This window comes from Geotrypetes seraphini, chromosome 14 (genome assembly GCF_902459505.1).
Source record: "Geotrypetes seraphini chromosome 14, aGeoSer1.1, whole genome shotgun sequence".
Classification (NCBI taxonomy): Eukaryota; Metazoa; Chordata; class Amphibia; order Gymnophiona; family Dermophiidae; genus Geotrypetes; species Geotrypetes seraphini.
This window is the reverse complement of record NC_047097.1, coordinates 20,758,544-20,782,374: the sequence shown is the minus strand read 5'-3', so window position 1 is coordinate 20,782,374 and position 23,831 is coordinate 20,758,544. Positions and strand designations below refer to the sequence as shown.

Sequence of the window (23,831 nt, the reverse complement as noted above, 5' to 3'; positions counted from 1 at the left end):
AAGGTGTCTAATCATTCGAATATACAATCAATGGCCCCCAAATCTTTTTAAAATTAGTATAATTTCCATTCTGTAAAGCAATGATTCTTTCCATCTTATATATATGACATACGAGAGATAAATTTTCAATGGGCTACCCAACTATTAATGTATGAGTGTCATTTTCAGTCCACAAGGTATTCATATGCATAGGTCCAGTGTTCAGCTGACACCGGGCAGCACACTGTCTGCCCGATGTTGGCTCTCAACTTGGATATTCAATGCTGGGCTGTTTTTGGCGACTGACATTGAATATCTAGGATTTTTGAGGCCGACCCTAACTTAACCAGCTAAATGAATTTTCAGCATTGGCTGGATAAGTCGATAGAGGACAAAGATAGGCTTGCTATTGTTGCAGTCCAATTTGCCCACTAAACTTATCCAGCCAGCGCTTGAATATTTGCAGCTAGCCAGCTAAGTCGTGTGGCTAACAGCTAGTCCATTGTGCGAATATTCAGCATAGATAACTGACTCTCTCCCGGTGAATATTAGTGGTTAGCTGGCTAAATGCTATTTAACTGTCCAGGAACCTTTCCTGGCCAATTAAATAATTCTGAATATAATGGGGGGGGGGGGGGGGAGGTGGACGGCGACAGCAGCAAGGATTGTATTTGAAGATTATTTTTTTTGTGCAGTTTAAAACAGCAGTTGCATGCTTTCAAATAATGTATTGAAATAGGTGGCATGCTCTACTGCATGTATAGTTTCTAACCATACCACTAATACTGTATGTATACCCCAGGCTGGCAGTATAGGAAGACAGTGCTTGCATGCATTTGCCAAGTAGCCAAATCTGACTGATTCACTTTATTTTCACCATCCTGAGTCTTTGACAATTGACTCTGTAGGTCATTATTTTCAGCCCCTATTTCTTGATTCTGCTTCCAGAATAAAATCACTATTACCAGCTTTTTGCTGGAGAAGAATACATCTAGAAGGCCACAGACCAGTTTAGTTCTCTGGATATGCATGTTATATTTGCAAGCATATAAGACAATGCAGGAATATGTATCTGATGCAGTCCTTATAAAGATTTGCTCCTCTAATTTATGGATTTTTTCCCCCTTTGTAGACATTGATGAGTGTGAAAACAACCCCAATATTTGTGGTGGTGGCCAGTGCACAAACATACCTTCAGAATATAGATGCCTCTGTTTTGATGGCTATATGGCTTCTGTGGATATGAAAACTTGTCTAGGTAAGGAAAAATACTTCATCTTTATAATAAACCAATTCAAGCATGTGCTGTATTTTAACTGTATATATTTATAAATGCTTTGTCATTAAAGTAAATTGAACTAACTTTTATTTATATCTTAGAAAGCTAAATTAGCATACAGTAGTAAGAATGACTAGTTAATTCAATGAAGAGTTAATTTAGGATTTGTTGGCCAGCAAAATATTACCAAATCGCATTAGCCACAATTCTTTAAAAATCACTAAAAATTGTGTATGCAAATTTGGGCGCAGACCTGATTTGCATGTGCAATTATTTAATTGGTATTTTAATAAGCAATTATTGGCACTAATTAGAACCAATTACAAGTTATGCATGATTCCACACCTAAATTTTATACATCAGTCAAAAAATGGGGTACAGAAATAGGCGAATTGAGGGCATTTCTTTAAGTTACATGATATAGAATGAGGGCATCAACACCTAACTTTATTGATGCAAATGGCCAAACCTAAAGTTAAATGCAGTTCTGTAAACCATGCTTAACTTTAAACGTGGCTTATAGAATAGTGCTTTTCTCAGCACCAATTTTTTTAGGTGCCACATATAGAATTTACTCCTAGATGTTACCACGATGCATTCTAATTTCCAAGTGAACTTTCTAATGGGGGCAGGGAAGGGTGGAGAATTCACCTTACAGTTAAAATGGCATTTAGGGCCAGATTCTTTATAGAGAGTCTACACGAGGCACCACTAAGTGCTGTAATCGAGGACACCTACTGATGCCTATCTTAACAATCCACACTCAATGGTTTTTTTTTTAAATTGGCTTAATTGGTATGATGCTTGACCATGTCAGTTTTCAACCAATCTGTGGCGTAGTAAGGGGGGGAGGGTGGTCCACCCGGGCGCTGTTTTGGTGCCCACCCGCTCCTTCCCCACCCCCTACTACCATATGCACATGCCCCTTCCCTTCCCCCGTGCTTCTTTCACATTCTCTGCATGGGCAGCAACTTCAACCTGCTGCTTGCGCCAGCAATGACTCTTCCTCTGACTTCAATTCCTGGACCCGCGCCTAGGAAATAGCGTCAGAGAAAGAGCCGACACTGGCATGAGCAGCAAGTTGGGGTTGCTGTTTGCACCAGGAATGTTAAAGAGGTACGGGGGGAGGGAAGGGGTGCACACGCACAGCAGGAGCGGGCGGGGGCATGGAGAAAAGGGCAGTGAAAGGGTGCCACCGCCCTGGGCACCTCTTATCCTCGCTACGCCACTGCAGCCAATGAACAAAAAATTAAAACAACCAGTTAAGAATTCAGCGCCAAACTCTTAGGATGCATAGTGATGCCTAAGTGAAGTGATGCTCTCCAATGCCTAATGATGCCTACCTGTAAAGCAGGCATGGTTAGGAATGAAGAGCAGTGACATAATAAGGGTGAGTGGTGCCCCTCCCCTGCCATCTTCTCCACCCCCCACCTCACACACTCCTTCCCCAATACTTCTGCAGCGTTCCTGGCATGAACAGCAACCCCCAAGCTGCTGTCGTGCCAATGTCGGCTCTTTCTCTGATGTCATTTCCCAGACGCTGGTCCAGGAAGTGATGTCAGAGGAAGAGCCGACGCTGGTGTTACAGCAGGTTGGAGGTTGCTGCTCATGCCAGGAACATTATAGAGGTACGGGGAAGGGAAGTGGCAAGCACACCTTGCAGTGGTGGTGGTGGTGGTGGGGGGGGGACGGGTGCCTGTGACCTCACCAAGACAGCGCCCAGGACAGACTGCTCCCCCTTACTATACCATTGGTGGAGAGTAGGCATGGTTAGGGGCAGTTGACTTAGGTGTCGCTAGGCATTCAAGTTAGGCTCCAGTAAATTAAGCCAAGTAAAACATTAATATAAACACCAGAATAAAACTTACATAAACCAGTCAGTACAAATTGCTCTTGTAGTTGATTCATGAACAATTTCTTAATAAATTGTCTAGATAAAAAATAAATGATGATTTGAAACAACCATGTCTTCTTTAGTCAGCTCCCTTTTGTGAAGAGTTGACTTCTACTTTGAAGATAAACCACATCCTGTGCGTGGGGAAGGCCAGCACTGGCTGTGCAGTAGCCCCCAACTCATCAATTTAACAGACTGAAGGTTCCACGGAAAGCCAGAAAATTTGCTCTTCTACAAACATAAGGGATACAAAAAGAAAACATTTGCTACTTTATCTTGTTGGACCCATGTCTGCTCAGCCCTAAGCACCATGGCAAGAAAATCAGCAGAATGTTTGTAAAGATGATGTTTGTAATGTGGATAAATGATGCGTAGGCACCAATGGTTTTAGAAATCCATATTTTCAACGGAGTTAGTACCATCTCTGATTGATGGAGTCTACCAGAACAGAAGTCCTTCCAGAGTTTCAGTGGTGCTGTGTGCCTAGTGTGGATGCCACCAGTAAATAGGACTGCAAGTAGGCTTAGGCTTGCTCACCTGGGTGGCCAGAAGATGGTGCGATACCATCCGATGGTATCAGACAATGATAGAAGAAGTCCACATCATTCGGCCCCACCTGCACAACTCTTATGGCTTTATGATCGTGCAACAATGCTGGTGATGTTAGCATCCTGACCTGACTGGAGAGGAGATCTGAGGAAGTGACTTAAGCCCAGATGCAGGGGAGAGAGAGAAGGGTTCAGGAACAATAAAAGGAGTTGCTAGCCCAGGCCTTCATCACCAGCATTGTCCTGCCACTGACATGCCTTTTACGTTTCCTGAATTATGCATTTCAGTAAAAAGGCTCCAGATAAGATGCATGTGTATTAGACAGCATATACTGGGAAGTGCAAGATTCTTGTTTAATAAAAAAAAATTTAAAAAAATCAGAACCACAAAAAAATCATAGTAACCCTCAACGTAACTTTGTCACTGTTTGGATGGATATCCTATTTTTAGGGAGGGATTAATAATAATAATAATAATAACAGCTTATATACCACAGGACTGTGAAGTTCTATGCAGTTTACAAAGATTAAAAGATGGTACAAAGATTAAAGGATGGTACAGGTTGAATGAACTTGACAGAGGAGAGAGATCGAGTTATTAGTTCAAGGTAACCGATATTGAAGAGATAGAGTTGTACGGGTCAGTTGTTTAGATACATCAAGAACAAATATGTTTTTAGGCGTGTCCTAAATTCCCCATAAGTGGAAGGCGTGAGCAATTGTTCTAGATCTTTACCCCATAGTGCTCTGCTTGGTTGGAGAGGAGGTATTGGTGGTGTCTTTTGAGCTTACATCCTCTAACTGGGGGTAAACGAAGATTAGGTGTGTGCTTCTCTTGTGTCTGTTGGCAGAGAAGGAAAAAAGATCAGTTATGTAATTGGAGGCTAGGCCATATAGTGCTTTAAAGCAGAAGCAGGCGAACTTAAAATTTTACATGTGCCTCGATTGGTAGCCAATGTAACTGTCGGTAGTAAGGTGTCACGTGGTCAAACTTCCTCAGTCCGAAAATCAGTTTGACTGCTGCATTCTGTATTAGTTGTAATCGTCGCATATTCTTTTGGGACATAGCTAAATAGGTGATGTTGCAGTAATCAAGCTGACTCAGTACAAGGGATTGTACCAGAATTCTGAATGCTGACATGTCAAAATATGCTCTAATGGATCGAAGTTTCCATAAGGTGAAGAAACCCTTACTGATCAAGGAGTCCACTTGGTCTTTCATGGTTAGGCATTGATCTAGTATTACACCCAATACCTTCATAGTTGTTTGAATGGGATAACTAATTTTATTGATGCATAATGGAGTTTTGTTGTCAAACGGATGTGGCGAGGCTACTAAAAATTTTGTGTTTTCTGAATTAAGTTTCAGATTGAATTCAGACATCCATTGCTCCATCAAGTTTAGTGCTTCTGATGCTTTGGGAGTAACTTCCGAGAGCGAGTTAGCAAATGGGATGATTATCGTAAAGTCATCTGCATAACTGAATATTTTTATCCCCAGCTGGGACAGTTGCACACCTAGTGAGGACATGTAGATATTGAAAAGCAGTGGGGATAGTGGTGAGCCATGCGGTACTCCAGATGGATTGCTCCAAGAGTCGGAGAGATCATAATTGAAACGTACTTGATAAGTACGGGACTTAAGGAAGCCTCAAAACCAGTTCAATACCTCTTCCCCAATGCCAATAGAATCCAGGCATTGTAGCATTTTCCCGTGGTCCACCAGATCAAAGGCGGAGCTCATGTCAAACTGCATGATCAGGGCATTAAGGCCCTTGCTGAACAAGAGACATAGGTTATGTAAAATGGCCGCAATTATTGTTTCAGTACTGAACAGAGGTCTGAAACCAGATTGAGTTTCGTGTAGGAGAGAGAACTGGTCAAGATATTCCATCAGTTGGATATGTACTAATCCCTCCATGATTTTTACAAGTGGGATGGATGCTATTGGTCTATAGTTGGTTACCAGTTCTGGTGATGTTTTGTTATTTTTTGGAATTGGGGTTATTATTATGTGACCATTATCTGTGAGGAACTTTCCATTTTTTAGGTTGTGGGTTAAGTAGCGCAGCAAAGATAGTCTAAAGTCTAGTGGAGCCGCTTTCATAATTTCCAGGGGACATGAGTCCAGTGCGCAGTAAGATTTAGAGTATTTGTTATAGAGTTTGATATAATTGTTCCATTCCGGATCATGAAAGGAATTCCAGATCATGTCCTTGTGTGTTAGTTGTTTGGTGATCATTGGAGTCATTTGTTTCTTAGATTTTTGATTTTGTTGTTTGGTGAAGATTGGAGTCATTTGTTTCTTAGATTTTTGATTTTGTTGTTTGGTGAAGATTGGAGTCATTTGTTTCTTAGATTTTTGATTTTTGAATCAAAGTGGTGTGCTAAATCATTTGCTGAAGGTACAATAGTATTGCGTATGGCGTGTGGTGTCAAATAAATTTGTAACTAAGTTGAACAGCTCTTTAGTATTTATTCCTTTAGAGTTGGTGTTAGATAAGTTGATTTTGGAGGAGTAGAAAGCTTTACGTTTGTCTTTTATCAGTTGTTTGTAGATTTTTATGTTGGTTCTCCAGTTGGTACGGTCTGACAAATCACCTGTTTTTTTCCAAATTCATTCTAGTCGTCTTGCTAGTTGTTTCATTTTTAGGAGTTCAGTGTCAAACCATTTGTTATGTTTGTTTGCGCTGCTTTTACTAATTCGTTTAGGGGCGATTTTATCTAAAATGGATGTGCTAGTTTTTGTCCAGTGATCCCAAAAATCGATTCCTTCTCCTGTCCCCGCTTGTAGTTCGTATTGTGACCAGTATTCTTGTGGATTAATGAAGCCTCTTGTGTGATGTTCTCTTTTTGTCTTTGGATGTGTTTCAGATTTTAAGTGGGTCCAGCTTAACTTGAAGTAATAGGTAAAATGGTCAGACCAGATATCGTGACACCAGGTGCCATCAAGCAGAGAGATGGCGGGGTCTAAAATATCCTTTGTGTACATAGCCACTACGTCTAAGTGATGACCTTTTTCATGTGTTTGTGTGGGTGAATGGAGATTGTAATTGAGTAGGGTGAGGAAGTTATTAAATTCTGTCGTGTCTGGATTGTCCTCTTTGTCCAGGTGTATGTTTATGTCGCCTGCGATGATATTGTAGGAAGGAGTAATAGAATTATGTAGGACAAATTCATAAAAGTCATCTTTGGCTTTTGGCCAGTTTTTCGGTGGGACATAGAATAGTATGCAAGACAGGGATTCTTTTAGTTCCTTACTTAATAAGGATAGGATAGTGTACATTACAGACCAGGGTTGTCTGGTCTGGTGCTTGAGACAGTGTAATGTTAGGCTGGAGATCCTCTGTAAATAGGGTTGCCATATTTTCTTCCACAAAACCCCAGACACATGATCCCGCCCTGTTCCGCCTCCAGGGCCCCCCCCCCCCCAGCTTCCTATCTTCCCCGACAAGTTTCAGCTGCATCTGGAGAGCCTGGAGCATGCATGGATGTGTGTGATGTCATCTGCACATGCTCAGAGACCCTCCAGAAGCGGCCAGAGCTCATCGGGGCTTTCCAAAACTTGTATAAATGCCGGGTTTTAGAAAGTCAATCCGAGAGTTCGGACAGTCCTCTAAAATGAGGACATGTCAGGTTTTCCTGGACGTCTGGTAGGCCTACTTATGAAGCTCATTTGACCCAGAGGGCTAGGGGTTCTGCTCAATTAGAATGAACCACCTAGCAAGCCCAGGTCTAGTAAGACTTTGCCCAGGTTAAGTAAGACCTTGCTAGGTTAGGGCAGGTTGATGGGCATGCGATGAATTGCTACTAAAGTCTTGGGAATATAGAGATTAATTCGTTTCCAGTAATATATATAGGCCCTCTTTTACAAAGGTGATTATCGTGGTGGGCCGTGGTAATCATTCTTGTCGCCCATAGGGTTCAATGGGCGGTGGAGCGTTTGCCGCATGGCAGTCGCTACCACACCTTTGTAAAAGGCGAGGAATACTGAGGTCCACACATATGTCCAATTAAAACACAGTTGTTATGGGTTTATTTAACTGGAAGGAGAGGTTGGTCAGGACCACCTACAGATGTTAGGAGGCTGAGATCTGCCGTAATAGTACACAAAATTATTCTTGTTTGCTATGTATATTGAAATACTTTTACAAGATTAAGCCCCATATTTTATCCACCTTTGCTCTAATGGGAGCTAGGCAGAAGCTAGGATTTGTCAGCGCTGGAAAGGTAATAAGGAACACATAATTTCAGTTGCCAGGGTAAGAGAATAAGCAAAATATGTTTACAGTGCACTTTAGAAAAAGTAAAGAACAAGTGAAAACTTTGGACCTGATAGTTAGAGCTACTTAGCCGGCCAGAAACAGCTCTTGGCTGTCTAATTAGCACATAGCTGGCTATCCACTGAATTCAACAGGAGATCACCCTCTATTGGTGGAGACTGGCTATGTCAGTAGCTCTTTGGCCTTTGAACTTAGCTAGCCAGCTGCCGAATATTGTCAGTGACTGGCTATGTCTCGGCCGGCCAAATGTAAACCAGGAATTCAATGCCGGTTGCCAAATACAGCACCGGCATTCAATTTCTGGTTTTACCGTGAGCCGCAGGAGATAGCCAGCAGTCTGAATATTGGGCGGTTTATTCTCAAGCACAGTTATTTTGTGTTGAAGACCTAAAAATGTGTGTGCGCGCATGTAAAACTGCGCTTACAATGTATACAAATGAAGCCCCACGAAAAGCTTAAATCCTTGAAGAATCCAGGCTTGTGTCCTTTTGGGACTGGGGTTTACAAGCACTGTACATTTCTGCTAACTTTAGAGGGCGTAGGTACTAACGTTGCTCAATTTTCTTCACAAATCCCATGATTTATTTTTCAGATGTGAATGAGTGTGATCTCAATCCAAACATCTGCCTTCAAGGAACATGTGAGAATACCAAAGGTTCATACATTTGCCACTGCGATCCAGGATATTCTAGCAAAAAAGGATCAACCGGGTGCACAGGTACACGACCAACAAATTAATTGTCTAGGAAGGATGAAAGGCAAATGCAAGAACATTTAGAACAATTTATTGCCTTTTTATGGTCACATGATTCCTGATGGTTGAAGCACTGTTGTATTATTGTTTTTTCATGATGTTTTCAGAACATTCCTTTTTCATATAACTAACATATAACACACAAGGAGTGACACTGGCTGCACATACTGTAACAGGACATACAGTGGCATAGCGAGGGTGGGAGGCGCCAGGGGCGGTGGTGACCCCCCGCACCCTCCTTTCTGCCACCCCTGCATCTTCCGTGCCCCCATGCCACACTCAGGCCATCCCTTCCTACCCCTGTAGCTCTAAATCTTCGCCAGCGCGAGCAGCTTCTCTGCCTGCTGCTCGTGCTGGCTTTCCCTCTGACATCACTTCCTGGCCCGGAAGTGATTTCAGAGGGAGCCAGGCCTGCGCGAGCAGCAGGCTAGAATAGTTGCTTGTGCAGATGAAGAGGTATGGGGGAAGGGTGTGGGGTATGGGGGATTTTAAAGAGGTATGGGGGAAGGGTGCGAGCGTGGCAAGGGCAGACAGAGAGGTGCCGTCGCCCCCACTAAGACGGCGCCTGCCTGCCCCCCCTTACTACGCCACTGAGCAAATGTTTATCCAGTTCTACCCTAGCTGAGATCATTTTCAAGCACTTTCCTGACCTTACATTTTGCCCCCTTTGGGCCACTTTTACAAGCTGTGGTGGTGATTCCTGTGCAGCAAATGCAACAAAGCCCATTCAGTTCTTATGGGCTTCATCGCATTTCCTGTGCCAGGATTCGCTTCTGTGGCGTTGTAAAAGGGGCCCTTATTTTCTAACTCCTGTTACTCTGTCTTATTTATCTATAGGCTCCTACTTTGCTTATATACTGTGCTGTTAATTAAAATGTCTTATCATGTATTGTGTTGCCATTGTAATGTATTGATAACGAGCAAAGCCATGCTGGGAAAGCTACAACATAATGAGTTTTCTATAAAATAAAAAAAAAAGGATAATAACAATGTGAAGAGCCTCGACCCTGAAGATGGATTTTGAAATATGGTCATGTCGGGAGAGGCATTTGGCGATACGCTGTGACAGGAAGATAAGATAAGTGAATTATGATTAAAAAAATATATAAAGATATAAGGATAAATATAGATAAATATTGATAAAGTAAAAAATGTTAGGAAAATATGGACCTATGGAGAACTGGGCAGCAGGATTGGATTAAAAAACTGAAAATCCATGGCAGCCATCTGAGTATCCATTTTACAATTTTAAAGGGTCGGATTGACCTCGATGTGATTGCTAGAGGTAAAGTTTGCTCAATCAACTTGAAGCCATTTATGCCATCATGCTTTGTATTGTAATTTGAGTATTTTTACTGCTGTAATTAAAGAACATAAAACCATAAGAATAGCCTTGCTGGGTCAGACCAGTATCCATCTAGTCCTTGTAGTCCATCTAATCCACAGAGGCCAATCCAGGTTTCTATTACCTACCAAATCGCAATGTTTCATGCTACCAATCGAGGGCAAGCAGTGGCTTCCCCCATGTCTGTCTATTGCTTATGTAAGACTTATTCTTGCTGCAGACCGCCTTGAGTGAATGCCTTCAAAAATGTGGCAAATAGATTCTGATAAATAAATATAGCAATTATGAAATTTAACTCTAAATACTACACTTGGATATATATTATTTTAATATATCTCTTTTATCATAAACCTTTTTCCATAGAGATATTGAAATCAGTCCGGTGAAGAATATTCAATTGTCATTTGTTTCAAAACCATCATGAGTTAAGAACCAATTTCTGGATAGTGGCTGATGCTGAATGTCCAGATAATACAGTCCATGAAAGAATGTACCTGGTCAACCTCTTTGCTGTCTTAACATCTCCAGATAAACTATCCACATTGGGCTAGATTCACTAAGCCAGGGGTGTCCAATGTCGGTCCTCGAGGGCCGCAGTCCAGTCGGGTTTTCAAGATTTCCCCAATGAATATTCATGAGATCTATTTGCATGCACTGTTTTCATTGTATGCTAATAGATCTCATGCATATTCATTGGGGAAATCCTGAAAACCCGACTGGATTGCGGCCCTCGAGGACCGACATTGGACACCCCTGCACTAAGCAAACCAATCGTGTATTGATCAGTTTGCGCTTTGCGACCCGATTTCCCTCCGACCCGATTCACTAACCTATGTACCGATCCGATTCTGATCCATGCATGCAAATGAGGGGAAATGGCATGCAAAGTAGGCAGGGCTGCGATTCACTAAAAAAAAGAAAAAAAAAAAAGAGGGGCACTGACTGGGCTGACCGATCCAAAATAAGCGACTGCCCTGCCTTCAGGCCCAATCTCCTGCTCTCGCCCCGAATCTCTCCTGCCCTTCCTCGGGTTAAAACCACGGGCTTGCAAAAAAAAAAAAAAAGTTTCTTGCTGAGAGCATGTGCAGACAATCTACAGGCAAGGATCGCTCGCTAGCCAACGGACACTGTTCGGACATGGATCGAAGGTTAGCGAATCTAGCCCATTGTAAACTAACACCCCCCCCCCCCCCCCCTTTATCAAGGTATTCTCTGAGCGTCGGAGCATTTAGCGCTCTGGGCCACAGTAAAACCTCTATCGTGGCTTTTTAAAAGGGGGGGGGGTAAAGGACTTAGGTACCTATAATGTAGGCTTTTAAAACCCTGGCCTACCTTACAGGCACCTAAGTTTAAGTTAGGTGCCGATAAGCATGATTATATAATGGGTGCCTAAGAGTAATTGACATGCGATGAGTGCCATATTTATAGGTGGCTATCTTTTTAGGCGCCCATTATAGAATCTGGTTCTAAGCGATCACGCAGTAATTTTATTTTAATGACTGGACACTAATGACAATATCAATGTATGATTATTAATTCAAGAAATGGAAAAGCAGCCATTTTACTGCTGTGTTGAAAATGTCCTTAGCACACGGGAAAAATCCGCATAAGGACACCTGAGGCCACTTTTTACCACGGCTTAGTAAAAGGACTCCTTAATAACAATTGAAGCAAAAATAAAGAAAAGAAAAAAATGTTCAGCCCCAGCTATTTTTTTTTTTTATAATTATTTTTATTGAATTTTTACAATGAATAACCCATTAGACAACAAATTCACAATACAGCAAGCAAAATCAGCTATTTATTAAAAATCTTTACATCATAACTTTTGTGAATCCACAAAACCCTCCCCCCCTCCCCGCAATAGAATACCAAATGCCCAAATCTATACAAAGGCTCTCAGGTATCGCATAACTAAGGAAAAAAGGAGAGGGGAGACCCCAGTTCTAGGTATTTTCCCAATGTAAATTACCAGGGCCAATGACATTCAAATTCCAGATCGCCAGAACAAATAAGAATCCCATACTTTATGATACAGGGGCAAGGTGTGCCGACAGATAGCCGTTAACTTAGACATAAGATGTAAATAATCCAGGCGAGCACATACTCGTCACATGTCTGGCAACCCTTATGCTTCCAACTAGCAGCAATCTCCAAACGAGCTGCTGAAAATAGCTGTAAAGCAAATCTATGCTCCGGTTTCCTAAAACCTGGAATCGGAGCTTTAAGCAAATAACAAGATATCAATATTGGGCAAGATTTGCGCAGTGTAGTTACCAGCACGGCACTGACTGGTCAAATAACGTTTAACTAGCTAACCGAAATATTCAGCATGAGATAACCAGTTTTCTCTTCTGAATATTTGCAGTTAGCAGCTGAAAGTTAATCCGCTCTATCACGCGCTGACTGGTTAAATTTAGCGGGCAAGCTGGACCACCTAAATAGCAGTCCTGTCTTTGCCCGTTATAACTTAACCAGTCAGTGCTGGATTTCGACTTAACTGATGAAGTTACAGCAAGTCAAAAATACCTGGATGTTCAAATGCTTGTCGTTGAAAACAGGCCAGCAGTGAATGTCTGGGCCTACTTCCGACCATCAGACTTAGGCGGGCTGCCGCCAACGCTCTGAATATCTGACTTTCACTGTATATCCCTAAAAAAAACTATATATAGTTGAAGAAACAAAACTCAAAATGAAACAAAACCAAACATTTTTTCTATATAGACTCTCAACTGGATCATTTCAGTTGTACTGGTCTTTATCGAGCCTTGAACCACATATCTTAATAGCTGGAAATTATAATAGTCTTAATAACCGCCTTCCTTTCCTAGGGCTGTGACACTGCCTTGTGCGTCTATCCTAATTAATGAAACTCGTTCTCCTTTTTTCGATATTTCGTCAAGACTGTCCTTTGTCTCCATTACTTTTTCTTTTATATTTAGAACCTTTATTACAAACTCTACAAAGTGATATTCATAGTACAGGCCTTTCCATTGCGGGGTAAGATTTGAAGGTATTGGCATTTGTGGATGATCTTATGCTTACATTAACCAATCCTGAAAGGTCTATAGTACATTTACTTGATTCATTTGCAGAATTTGGTTTTCACTCTGGCTTTCAATTAAATTATCAGAAATCAATGGCTCTTCCATTCCATTCATCTTTACCTTCTAAATGAATGGCACTTTTCCATTGACCTGGGCATCTGAAAAAATAATATATCTTGGTATATCGATTCCACAAGATCTTAATCAACTTCATGATATTAACTTTGTGTCCCAGTAACAAAGCAAGTCCTTGGGTGAAAATGTATGTGTATATGTTTAAGACGGAATCTATGCCTATATTCACCATTTACCTGCCTTTGTCACTATAGATATGAGAAGAAGTTTGTGTTACAGAAAGTACTACACAGAGAATCAGACTTGTGATGGAGAACTGCCTTTCAACATGACTAAGAAAATGTGTTGCTGTTCATACAACATTGGCCAAGCCTGGAATAAGCCTTGTGAACAATGCCCTGTACCAAGCACCGGTATGTGTTTTAAAAGCATAGTCTTCATCGTCAGTTATCCTTAGCTTGATCCTACTGCTCAGCTACAAATTTCTGTTGAAGGGAGCTTTCGTTATTACTACAGTTCTTATGAAAGGCCCTTCTGCTCTATTTATTATTATTATTTTTTTTTTTTAAATAATAATTTAACAAGGGGTTTCCTGGAGCCTTCTTCAACACATCACTGCTTGCTTTGAAGTTGCAAGCCTCTAGGGTTGTTCATTCTGTTTAACCAAACATAGGGTTACCATAGGGCTCCAGAAAAGAGAGGATGGATTGAGAAATTTGGATTTTACTTAGATTGAAAGCAATAGAAATAAAACCTGGATGTCTCAATCCGTCTTCCATTTTTCTGGAACCATATGGTAACCCTAAACAGGGTCAGAGATGGGACATGGGGCTGACTCTACATTCCTCTTTTACTGCTAGTCCTGTCAACTATGTTCTTTTAACTGGTTACTTCTTAAACTATCTCATCTCAATGAATAAATCCTGCTATTCAAGCTGCCCTTCTTAATTGGCAACATAAATTTTATTTATTCAATGTTCTATACTATTCTCCCAGGGGAGTTCAGAACAGTTTAAATGAATTTTTTTCAGGTACTTGAGCATTTTTCCCTGTCTGTCTGGGCTCACTATCTATCTAATATACCTGGGGCAATGGGAGGATTAAGTGACTTGCCCAGGGTTACGGTAGAAACCTCTACCGTGGCTTAGTAAAAGAGGGGGTAATGATATATAAGCAACACTGCAGAATAAATAAATGAATTTCACAAACTAAAGAAAGCAGAAACAAAATATGACAGTCAGTATATGCCATATGTTCCTGAACAGATATAACCTTTTATTTTATTTATCTTTAGATGCATTTTCAACTCTTTGTGGATATTCAAGGCCTGGGTTTGTCATTGACATTTACACAGGGCTTCCAATTGGTGAGTGATATCATCTCTATTTTAAATTTTGCATTGCTCCTGCCTTTGACGCCCTTGTGTTTTCAATTTTAATTTTTTTTTTTTTTGGCCAAGAATTTAACATTACTGTGTTCCTGTCTTTGGCAAGAGTCAATTGTGCTTAAGGTTTGGAAAAACTGAATAAAATATTGTAATCAAGGGAACAGAATAATTTTTCTCACAGAAATTATCATTAGGACTTAGATCAACTGCTTTCGCCCACTACTTATGAGGAATTCAGAAAACGTCTAAAAACTCACCTGTTCCTAAAGTATCTCGACAACTGACCCACTCATCTTCTTTCTCCTCCATAGTGATTCCTCTGTCCTATTATCACTTTCTCCTCAACAACGCATTTCTGGTCCTATTAACTCTCCTTCTTCTCCCCTCTTAAGTTCAATCAATTTGTACCTCGCTTAATCTTTGTAAACCGCATAGAACTTAACGGTATTGCGGTATATAAACTGTTGTTATTATTATTATTAGGATGAACTATAATACAGGGCATATAGGCACCATGTAATGAGAATTTTAAATTGTCTAACCAAAGCACGAGTTTCAGTTTAATTTGGCATTTCACAGCAATCCCTCTGTGTATGGAGTTAAATTTTCTGCTCAGTTAGGCCAATCTCTAGTTCAGAAAACATATAGGGGGAAATTCTAGAAAGAGCGCCTAAATTTAGGCGCCAGTTGGGCTAAGGTAAGTAACAGATGCCGTTTAAAATGGCAAAAAACATTAAAGCGCCTATAATATGCGCCGGAACCATGCCTACATAGATGCTTTAGGCTGCTAGGGGCGTGGCTAATGGCAGAAGTGGCGTTAATCGGCCTATAGTGCCTACATAGGCGCGATTAACGACAAAGATAGGCACTGGAAATGTAGGCCTGGAAACCCCTGACCTACATTTCCAGCACCTATCTTTTGCGATTCTCTACAGGGCACCGTTGCATGACTGACATGCGATTGGCGACCACTTTTTAGGCATTGGCGCATTTACTGCACCAATTGCGCTAAAAACCAATTGCGCAGTTTGATAAAAGGTGAACTTTTAACTTAACGCATTTTGATAAGGTGAACTTCATAAAGACAGCACTGCATTTTTTGCACTCTTATTTATGTAATTTATGTTATTTATGTAACCCCATAAATGCCAACTCCTCTTCCAGACCACCTGCAAATTAGCCAGTTTCAACTTAGCTGCTAACCACAGATATTCAGCAGCAGTAACTGGAAAAGTGCCATTGAATATCTATAGTTAGCCCCAGGCAAGTGATTTAAATGGCCAGGAGCTTCTCACTCCTCTACTGACTATTCTGTGCCCCTGGAATCAGTTACAGTGATTTCTGTTGCACATATCCTTATGCTACTTTATGAGTTTGCATGAATTCAGAAAATACTGTTCTATACATTCAGTTTTTTAAAATTAATATGCACGTTACTTATATTTCAGTGTTCCCATTCAAGTTTTTTAATGTTTCTAATATGTTATTTAAATAGTATCAAAGACACTCAAGTTGAAAAGATTTTTATATTCAAATTATTTTTATTAAATACAAATGTACAATAAATTGAATAACTACAATTCAAGGTTCAAGGTTTCAAGGTTTATTAAATATTTGATGAATCGCTATATCTTTATACAAAGCGATGTACATAAAAATACAATTAGTTAAGATAAAAAACATACAATAAATATATAAACACTAGATATTAGACAAGACCAACAACAATTGAAAGGGAAGGGATGTATAACATATAAGTATAAATACAAAATTAAACAATTCATAAATTAATGGAATAAACTTTGTTTCAAATATAATTATAATAAAGAAAGATTATTCGACTATTACCTTCTCCCACCCACCCCCACCCATTCCCCTTCTCAAGACTGCATATAAAATAAATAAATAAATCAATTTATGATCTACTCATTAAAACACGACTTCGTGTAGTAGGTGTCAGTGTATTTAAAAAAGGTTGCCAAATCATAAGAAATAGTCTTTCCTGCTTCTTCTCCCAATCAGAAATAGACATAGCTTCCATACATATAAGATGCAACATACAAGCTCTCCATTGACCATAAGTTGGACCCACAGATTTTATCCATAAATAAAGAATAGTTTTTAAACCTATAAGAATAACTATTTTCAAAAAACCTTTATAACTTTTAGGTATTGAATATTGAATATCAAAAATCCAAAATAGATTATAATTATTACAATACCATGGCACTTGCCACATATTGCTGACTTCAGAAAAAACCTCTGCCCAAAAACTTCGAACCAAAGGACACTCCCTAAACATATGGGATAATGTTGCTTTTGGGTGATTACATTTCAAACAAGAGCCCATAGATATAATAGTTTTTTTAATAGGCTCTCCAAGGTGCTATGTATAATTGACAAACAAATTTGTAACCCATTTCAAAAAATGAAATGTCAGGTAATAAACCATATAATAACTGCAAAAAAATGCTTAATATGAGCACCTTGTAAATTTTGTAACACAATACTCCAATCAGAGGCCACTTTATCATAATCCTTGGACTGAGAAAATTCCAACATGGAATGTCTAAAATATTTTAGCCTCTAACCAAAATACTTCCGATAGAGTTTCAAATATTTTAGAACATAAAAATTTAGAATTTAGTGAAGATACATAAAATTGTAATTGAAGATATGAAAAGTATCTAAATGAGACTACCCATATTCAGCACGTAGCTGAGAACAAGTTGGCAGAGTACCATAATCTTTAAGAATCTGATACAAGTAAGTAAGAGTCCCTCTCTTTTCTGCTCTAAAACCAGCTGATGACATACCAGGTTGAAATGATCCATTGCCCCTTATAGGTAGCAAGGGGGTGATTTGAAAATTAATTGATAATTTATTACCAATTTGACGCCAAGTAACTCTTAAAGGGGCCAGCAAAAAATAATAAGAGTTCTTCAAGACAGCAGAGTCTAATCTAGAAGAATGCAAAAGATAACTAAAATGAAAAAGCTTCCAAAAACAAAGTTCCACTGGAGTCCAAGAAAAATAAGATGTAGTAAGAAACCAATCATGTATATGCCTTAAATGGCAAGACTCTACAAATTGGCGTAATAATAATAAACCAAGGCCACTCTTATTTATTGATAGAGCTACCGTATTCAAAGGGAGACGAGACCGACCTCCTTGCCAAAGAAATCCATTAATAAATTTATTCAATTGTATCTCAATTCTTTGATAAAAAATAAGAGGGAGCATCATATTACATAGTGCAATACGCCCCATTAATTAAATTGGAAAATGACGCCATAACAAAAAATGTGATTTAGTCTTATCCATTAATGATTGTATATTTACCTCATGAAGCTGAGTAAGATCTTGTGGGATCACTATTCCAAGATATACTACCTTACCATGTGCCCAGGTTAAAGGAAAAGTACCATTCCATTGGGAGGGTAACGTCGAATGAAAGGGAAGAACCATCGAGTTTTGAAAATTTAACTGAAAACCCGAATGAAAACCAAATTCGGCTAAAACATCCAGCAAATATGATAATGAGCGCTCCGGATTCGTTAATATGACCATGAGATCGTCTGCAAAAGTCAAAACTTTCAATTCTCTACCCACAATAGATAGACCAGTGATATGAACGTCACACAACAAGGTACGCAATAAGGGCTCCAAATAAATAATAAAAAGTAATGAGGATAAAGGACAACCCTGGCGAGTTCCTCGAGAAATATTAAAATACAAAGTATGAACCCCATTAATAAGAATAGAAGTACGCGGGCCAGTATACAAAGCATGCAAACAATAAAAAACCAACTTGAGAAACCTATATAATGAAGTGTCGAAAAAAGAAAAGACCATTCTACCCTGTCAAAGGAGGCTTTTTAAGCATCTAGACTAGCCAAAAGCCCAGATATTCCTTGTGCCTGACCATCGCCAATGCTATAAAAACTTTACGAACATGTAAAACTGATTGTCGACCACAAACAAACCCAACTTGCTCCGGACCAATAAGTATAGGTAAGTGAGTTGCAAGCCTCTCTGCCAAAACTCTAGCAAAAATTTTTAGATTGACATTAAGCAAAGATATTGGGCGATAAGAGTCAACCATGTGTGGATCCTTCCCAGATTTCGGAATTAAAGTAATTAAGGCATCCGAAACACCAAGAGGGAAGGAACCCTCCTCTACACATGAGTTAAAATATTGCACCAATGATCCTGGAAGATGGTAAATCAACATTTTATATTATTCAGCTGCAAATCATTCTGGACCAGGTGCTTTACAAGCAGATAATGATTTAATAACCTGCTGAATTTCTACTGCTCGCAACGGAGCATTTAAAGAGTCTCTCATCTGAGGAGATAAACATGGCAAAACAAAATCCTCTAAATATGACTGCCACCAATGAGGGTTGTGAAGAGGAGTTTGCAGTATATAGGCAAGAAAAATACTCACACAAAATTCGAGAAATTTGAATAGGGCTATTAGTATAAGTCCCATTAGGAAGCCGAATAGAAGAAATTAAACGAGACCCACTCCATGTTATAGTGAGACGAGCAAGGTAACGGCCAGGTCGATTACCAAAATGAAAAAAACAAAATTTGTGATAAAAGGTACAACGCTTAAACCGTTCATGAAGAAGAGTATTTAAAGCCACTTGCGCTGCTAACAAACCCTCCTTATGAGCCAAAGTAGGGTAACAAAGGGTTTTTTTGCAGTTTGTAATTGACGTTCCAGAGATATAATTTTAGAAGCAATGCAACTATTACGCCTTGTGACATAAGAAATAACATCCCCACATAGTACAACCTTGGAAGTTTCCCAATAAAGGATCAGATCAACTTCATGTTCTGAATTAAAATAAGCATAATCTGCCCATCGTTCCACAAGAAATTGTTGGAAATGGGAATCTTCATATAGATAAGCCAGAAAATGCCAATTACCCTTATGAGTACTCAATTCCAAATCAATAAATATCAGAGCATGATCAGATATGGCCATTGGGCCGATAGTAGAAAAGATTAATCGAGGAAACAAGAATTGAGATACAAGAATATAATCAATTCAGGACCAAGTGAAGTGAGAACAAGAAAGATGTGTATAATCTCGTTCATTAGGATGTAATAGCCTCTTAAGGATCAACTATGGGCTCCTTTTATTAAGCTGCGATAGCGTTTTTAGCGCGCACAGAATTTTAGCGTGCGCTAAACCTGCGCTATGCGGCTAGAACTAACGCGCGCAGCAATTTAGCGCACTCTAAGCGTGAACTAAAACCGCAAACACACGGTAATTTAGAAGCACATCTTTTGTTTGTTACTCTTAAATACTGATAACCTAGATGTAATCTAGGTATGCCCAAGATTAGATATAATGGATGTAATCTTCCATAGGCTTTTGCTGACGCTGGTTAAGCCAACAGAACATGCTGACAATTATCAACTGTATGGCAGGGTTGACACTGAGCATAGTGTTAGATTAAACTTATCTTTTGACAGGTAAGCTCTTTGGAACAGGAACCTTCTACAGTGACAGTAGTTCATTCAAATAGAAAGTTTAATTTTCTCCTTTAGATATTAATGAATTTGCAATTTAATAGTTGGTCATTTGGAAATTGTATTAATGTGGTTTTGCCTCTGATTATGTTGTAGATGGTAGAAGATGAGGTCTGCAGATTGCATCAGGCAGACAGAGGACCTTTCCAGACTGCATACGTGAAATCTATGGACAGTCATATTTCTCTGCCCTGTTATGACTCCAATCAAAAGGATTGTACAACTAAATATATTAAGGAATACAATCGTATATAATCAGTAAATATGTATCAAAAATGTATTGTAGGTGATATTTAATAGCAGGGAGTCATTCATGCCACATATACACGAACTGTTGACAAAACACCAACTGTATGAAAAATCATAATACAACGGAGAAAAATAAACCTCAGTTGTGAAAGACCGGGACTACACCTTCAGATGAGTGCATTTTTTTTCTCTTCTACTGTGATTCTATGCCCTCCGCCTCCACAACCGTTTATACAAGTGAAGTTGAGCTGTAGCCCTCGCTAATATTTTAGTTAGTTTGGGATTCTGGTCACTTTTTTGACACGATCTAATGCATTGAACTTTGCTTACACTACTTATATTGAAGAAACTTTTGAAAAATATTTGATTCTGTATGAATGGAAATTATTTATTTATTGATATGTATACGAAGATTTTTTTTATAAACCAGTGATGATGTGAACAGGTTTAACTTCCAATCAAAAGGAAACATACATACCTTTAAAGCTTCACAAGACATCAAGCTAATGACTGTGGCTAACTCCTGATTTTGAGAGACTGTTGCAAATCTACTGTCAGAAGAGTTTGCACAAGTTACCAGCCAATCCACACTTTCCTTTACATTTTCCTTGGTTTTATATTGTCAATTGTTGTCATATGTTTTATGATGCATTCTTGTTAAGAAATTTTGCTTTGTTTAGGTGTTAACGTTAGTTATGTAATTTATCTGGATTTTCACATTTTTCTCTTAATTGTGCAACTGTTGTGCTTTTCCTTTATATATATATATATAATTTAACAAGCCTGTATTATGGTTTAGATAAACACTTGATTTATGATTACTTTAATCCCAAAAAATACACCTACACCAGGGGTCTCAAAGTCCCTCCTTGAGGGCCGCAATCCAGTCAGGTTTTCAGGATTTCCCCAATGAATATGCATGAGATCTATATGCATGCACTGCTTTCAATGCATATTCATTGGGGAAATCCTAAAAACCCGACTGGATTGCGGCCCTCAAGGAGGGACTTTGAGATCCCTGACCTACACCATGCAAGCTATTTCTAGTAGCACTGCAGATCTTCAAAGGATCCTCTACATTTATTGCCATTATACCTTAATTTACCCTCTTTGAAATATACTTCTGAACTTTAATTATGATTTCTTGCATAATCCAATAGGCCCGTTATGATATCTTGTTAGCTGTTGTATTTTCATTATCATTGTCTCATGCATTGTTCTCTGACAATAACTATTTGTTTATCCTGTATTTTTATGTACTGCGTTTGTAGTAGGTTATAGGCCTGTCACACATGTGGCAGTGTTTTACATTTTTATTATTTGCTGACACATCATGAGTTCTTTTAACGATTTAATTTTATTTTGAGAACTTGGTTCTTATACTGTACCCAGAGAAGAAAAAAATATGTCTTGTATGCATTCATTGCTCACATCACCTTCATATGGGTCATGTTTATCTATTATACATATTTGGGTTTCTTAGGAATATCACTTTGCATTTATTTTACAATCTTAGTGCCTTCAATTCTAGGTTGTTGTTTTATTTATTCATTGAGTTTAAACATTATTATTACATATAATAACAAGGAAAGGATACATGGAAATAAAAAAAAGAAAAAGAAATAAAGTTCCTTATTAACAAATCCTCTAGTCCACATCATGGGAAAGTAACCTGATCAGCAAGAAAATTAAAACATAATCATGATTAAACAAATCAACTATCAATGGGGCTTGAATATTTCACCAAACTCCAATGGCTATTACTTATTAGTTTCAAGCAATTGCAAAAATTGTTCAAACTGAATTGAATCCCAAAATATATATTTGTAATCTTTAAATTTCAAGATCCATTTACATGGAAACTTAAGCTAGAATGTAGCTTCCAAGGCTAATACTCTAGGTTTCAGATCCAAAAAAGCCTTCCTTTTCAACTGATTTGCCCTGGTGCCATCTGGAAAAATGGAAACTCTATCCCCACAGACTTTTACATGTTTGTTTTGAAAATATGCTTTCATTATTAAAGATTTATCTCTTTCCCTTACACATGTCACCAATAGGGTTGATCTTGTATGTATTGTATCCTGTGAATCTTCCAGGAAACCCATCAGATCAAATTCTATTGGTTCTAATTGATCTGTTCCCAGATCAGCAGAAACCTTTTTCTGCTGTGGGATATAGTAAGAATTTGTAATGGGCAAAGTTTCTGTGTCAGTCAATTTCAAAACTTCTTTAAAATAGTTATGTAACAAATATCTGATGTTAACAAATTAAGTTTTTGGAAAATTGAGTAGGTGTAGTTTCTTTGCCCTCAACATGTTTTCCATGAGTTCAAATCAAGGATGAATAAGATGTGAATCCTTAACAGATGAAGAAGAAACTGCTTGCAAAGTTGTAATTTGGGATTCAGTTATTACAATACGTTTCTCCAGAACTTTAAAAGTATCATCCATATTTTCTAATTTATGCACTACTTCTTCTGAAAATGTAATATTTCAATTTACCACTGACTGCAATAGCCCTTCCACGCTAGTATTAATTGCCCACAAATCTTATAAGGAAGCATCCTGAGGCTCTTCCTGGGACTTCTGTGCTAGTAAGGCCTTATTCTGAAGGGCTAGAGCAGTGATTCCCAACCCTGTCCTGGAGGAACACCAGGCCAATCGGGTTTTCAGGCTAGCCCTAATGAATATGCATGAGAGAGATTTGCATATGATGGAAGTGATAGGCATGCAAATTTGCTTCATGCATATTCATTAGGGCTAGCCTGAAAACCCAATTGGCCTGGTGTTCCTTCAGGACAGGGTTGGGAACCACTGGGCTAGAGCCTTAGGCATCTCCCCAAAGGTCCATAGGGAGGATGCTAATTGCGCAGGTGAACTTGTCAGAAGAGAAGTAGACCCAGTCATTGGGTCACTATTATTTGGAGGTGTATTTGGAGAAGGAGGTGGAACATGCTCTAAAGGGCTGAATGATGCCCTAGAAAAAGAGTAAGTGTTCACATTTTGACCAGTCACACTAGTTGCTACAAGGTGTCTATCCATGGGGCCAGGTAAAATAGATGTCAAAACTTTAGCCCTCATTCTATTCCAGGTTACTATGCCAGATACTTCTGGGTACAGGGAAATATTCTAAGTTTAGTAATATTGAGGATCTCTTATTTTAGGGACATGTAGGGATTTTGATATGCCTTACATATCTAAGTTTAATCTATAGTGTCTTTCTTTGCATTTTCCTGACCGTTATACCTCATGAGTGCCAGTGTTTCCCAATACCTCTCTAGATTAAAAAAAGTACCGCAAGTTTAGTCTGTTCAGCTCATCTGGTACTTGACCTTTGGCTCTTGTGCCTTGAATGTAGAACAGACACTGTTTGGGCACCTGCCATCATTAGGCAAGAATCTGGTAAGTTTCCTGTATGTTTTACTTGGCCAGCAAATTCACATAA

General features: G+C 39.1%; 1 protein-coding gene across 1 annotated transcript in view; it reads left to right on the top strand.

Moving 5' to 3' along the window:
• The window catches only part of LOC117348474 (fibrillin-1-like), a 28,374-nt gene extending 7,113 nt beyond the window's left edge, over positions 1–21,261 (top strand). The window contains exons 3-7 of the mRNA XM_033920669.1: positions 1,112–1,237; positions 8,576–8,701; positions 13,459–13,617; positions 14,499–14,570; positions 20,235–21,261. Of these exons, the coding sequence (XP_033776560.1) occupies positions 1,112–1,237; positions 8,576–8,701; positions 13,459–13,617; positions 14,499–14,570; positions 20,235–20,248 (497 nt within the window). The 3' untranslated portion in view covers positions 20,249–21,261. The remainder of the gene's footprint in view (positions 1–1,111; positions 1,238–8,575; positions 8,702–13,458; positions 13,618–14,498; positions 14,571–20,234) is intronic.
• The last annotated feature ends 2,570 nt before the right edge of the window (positions 21,262–23,831 follow it).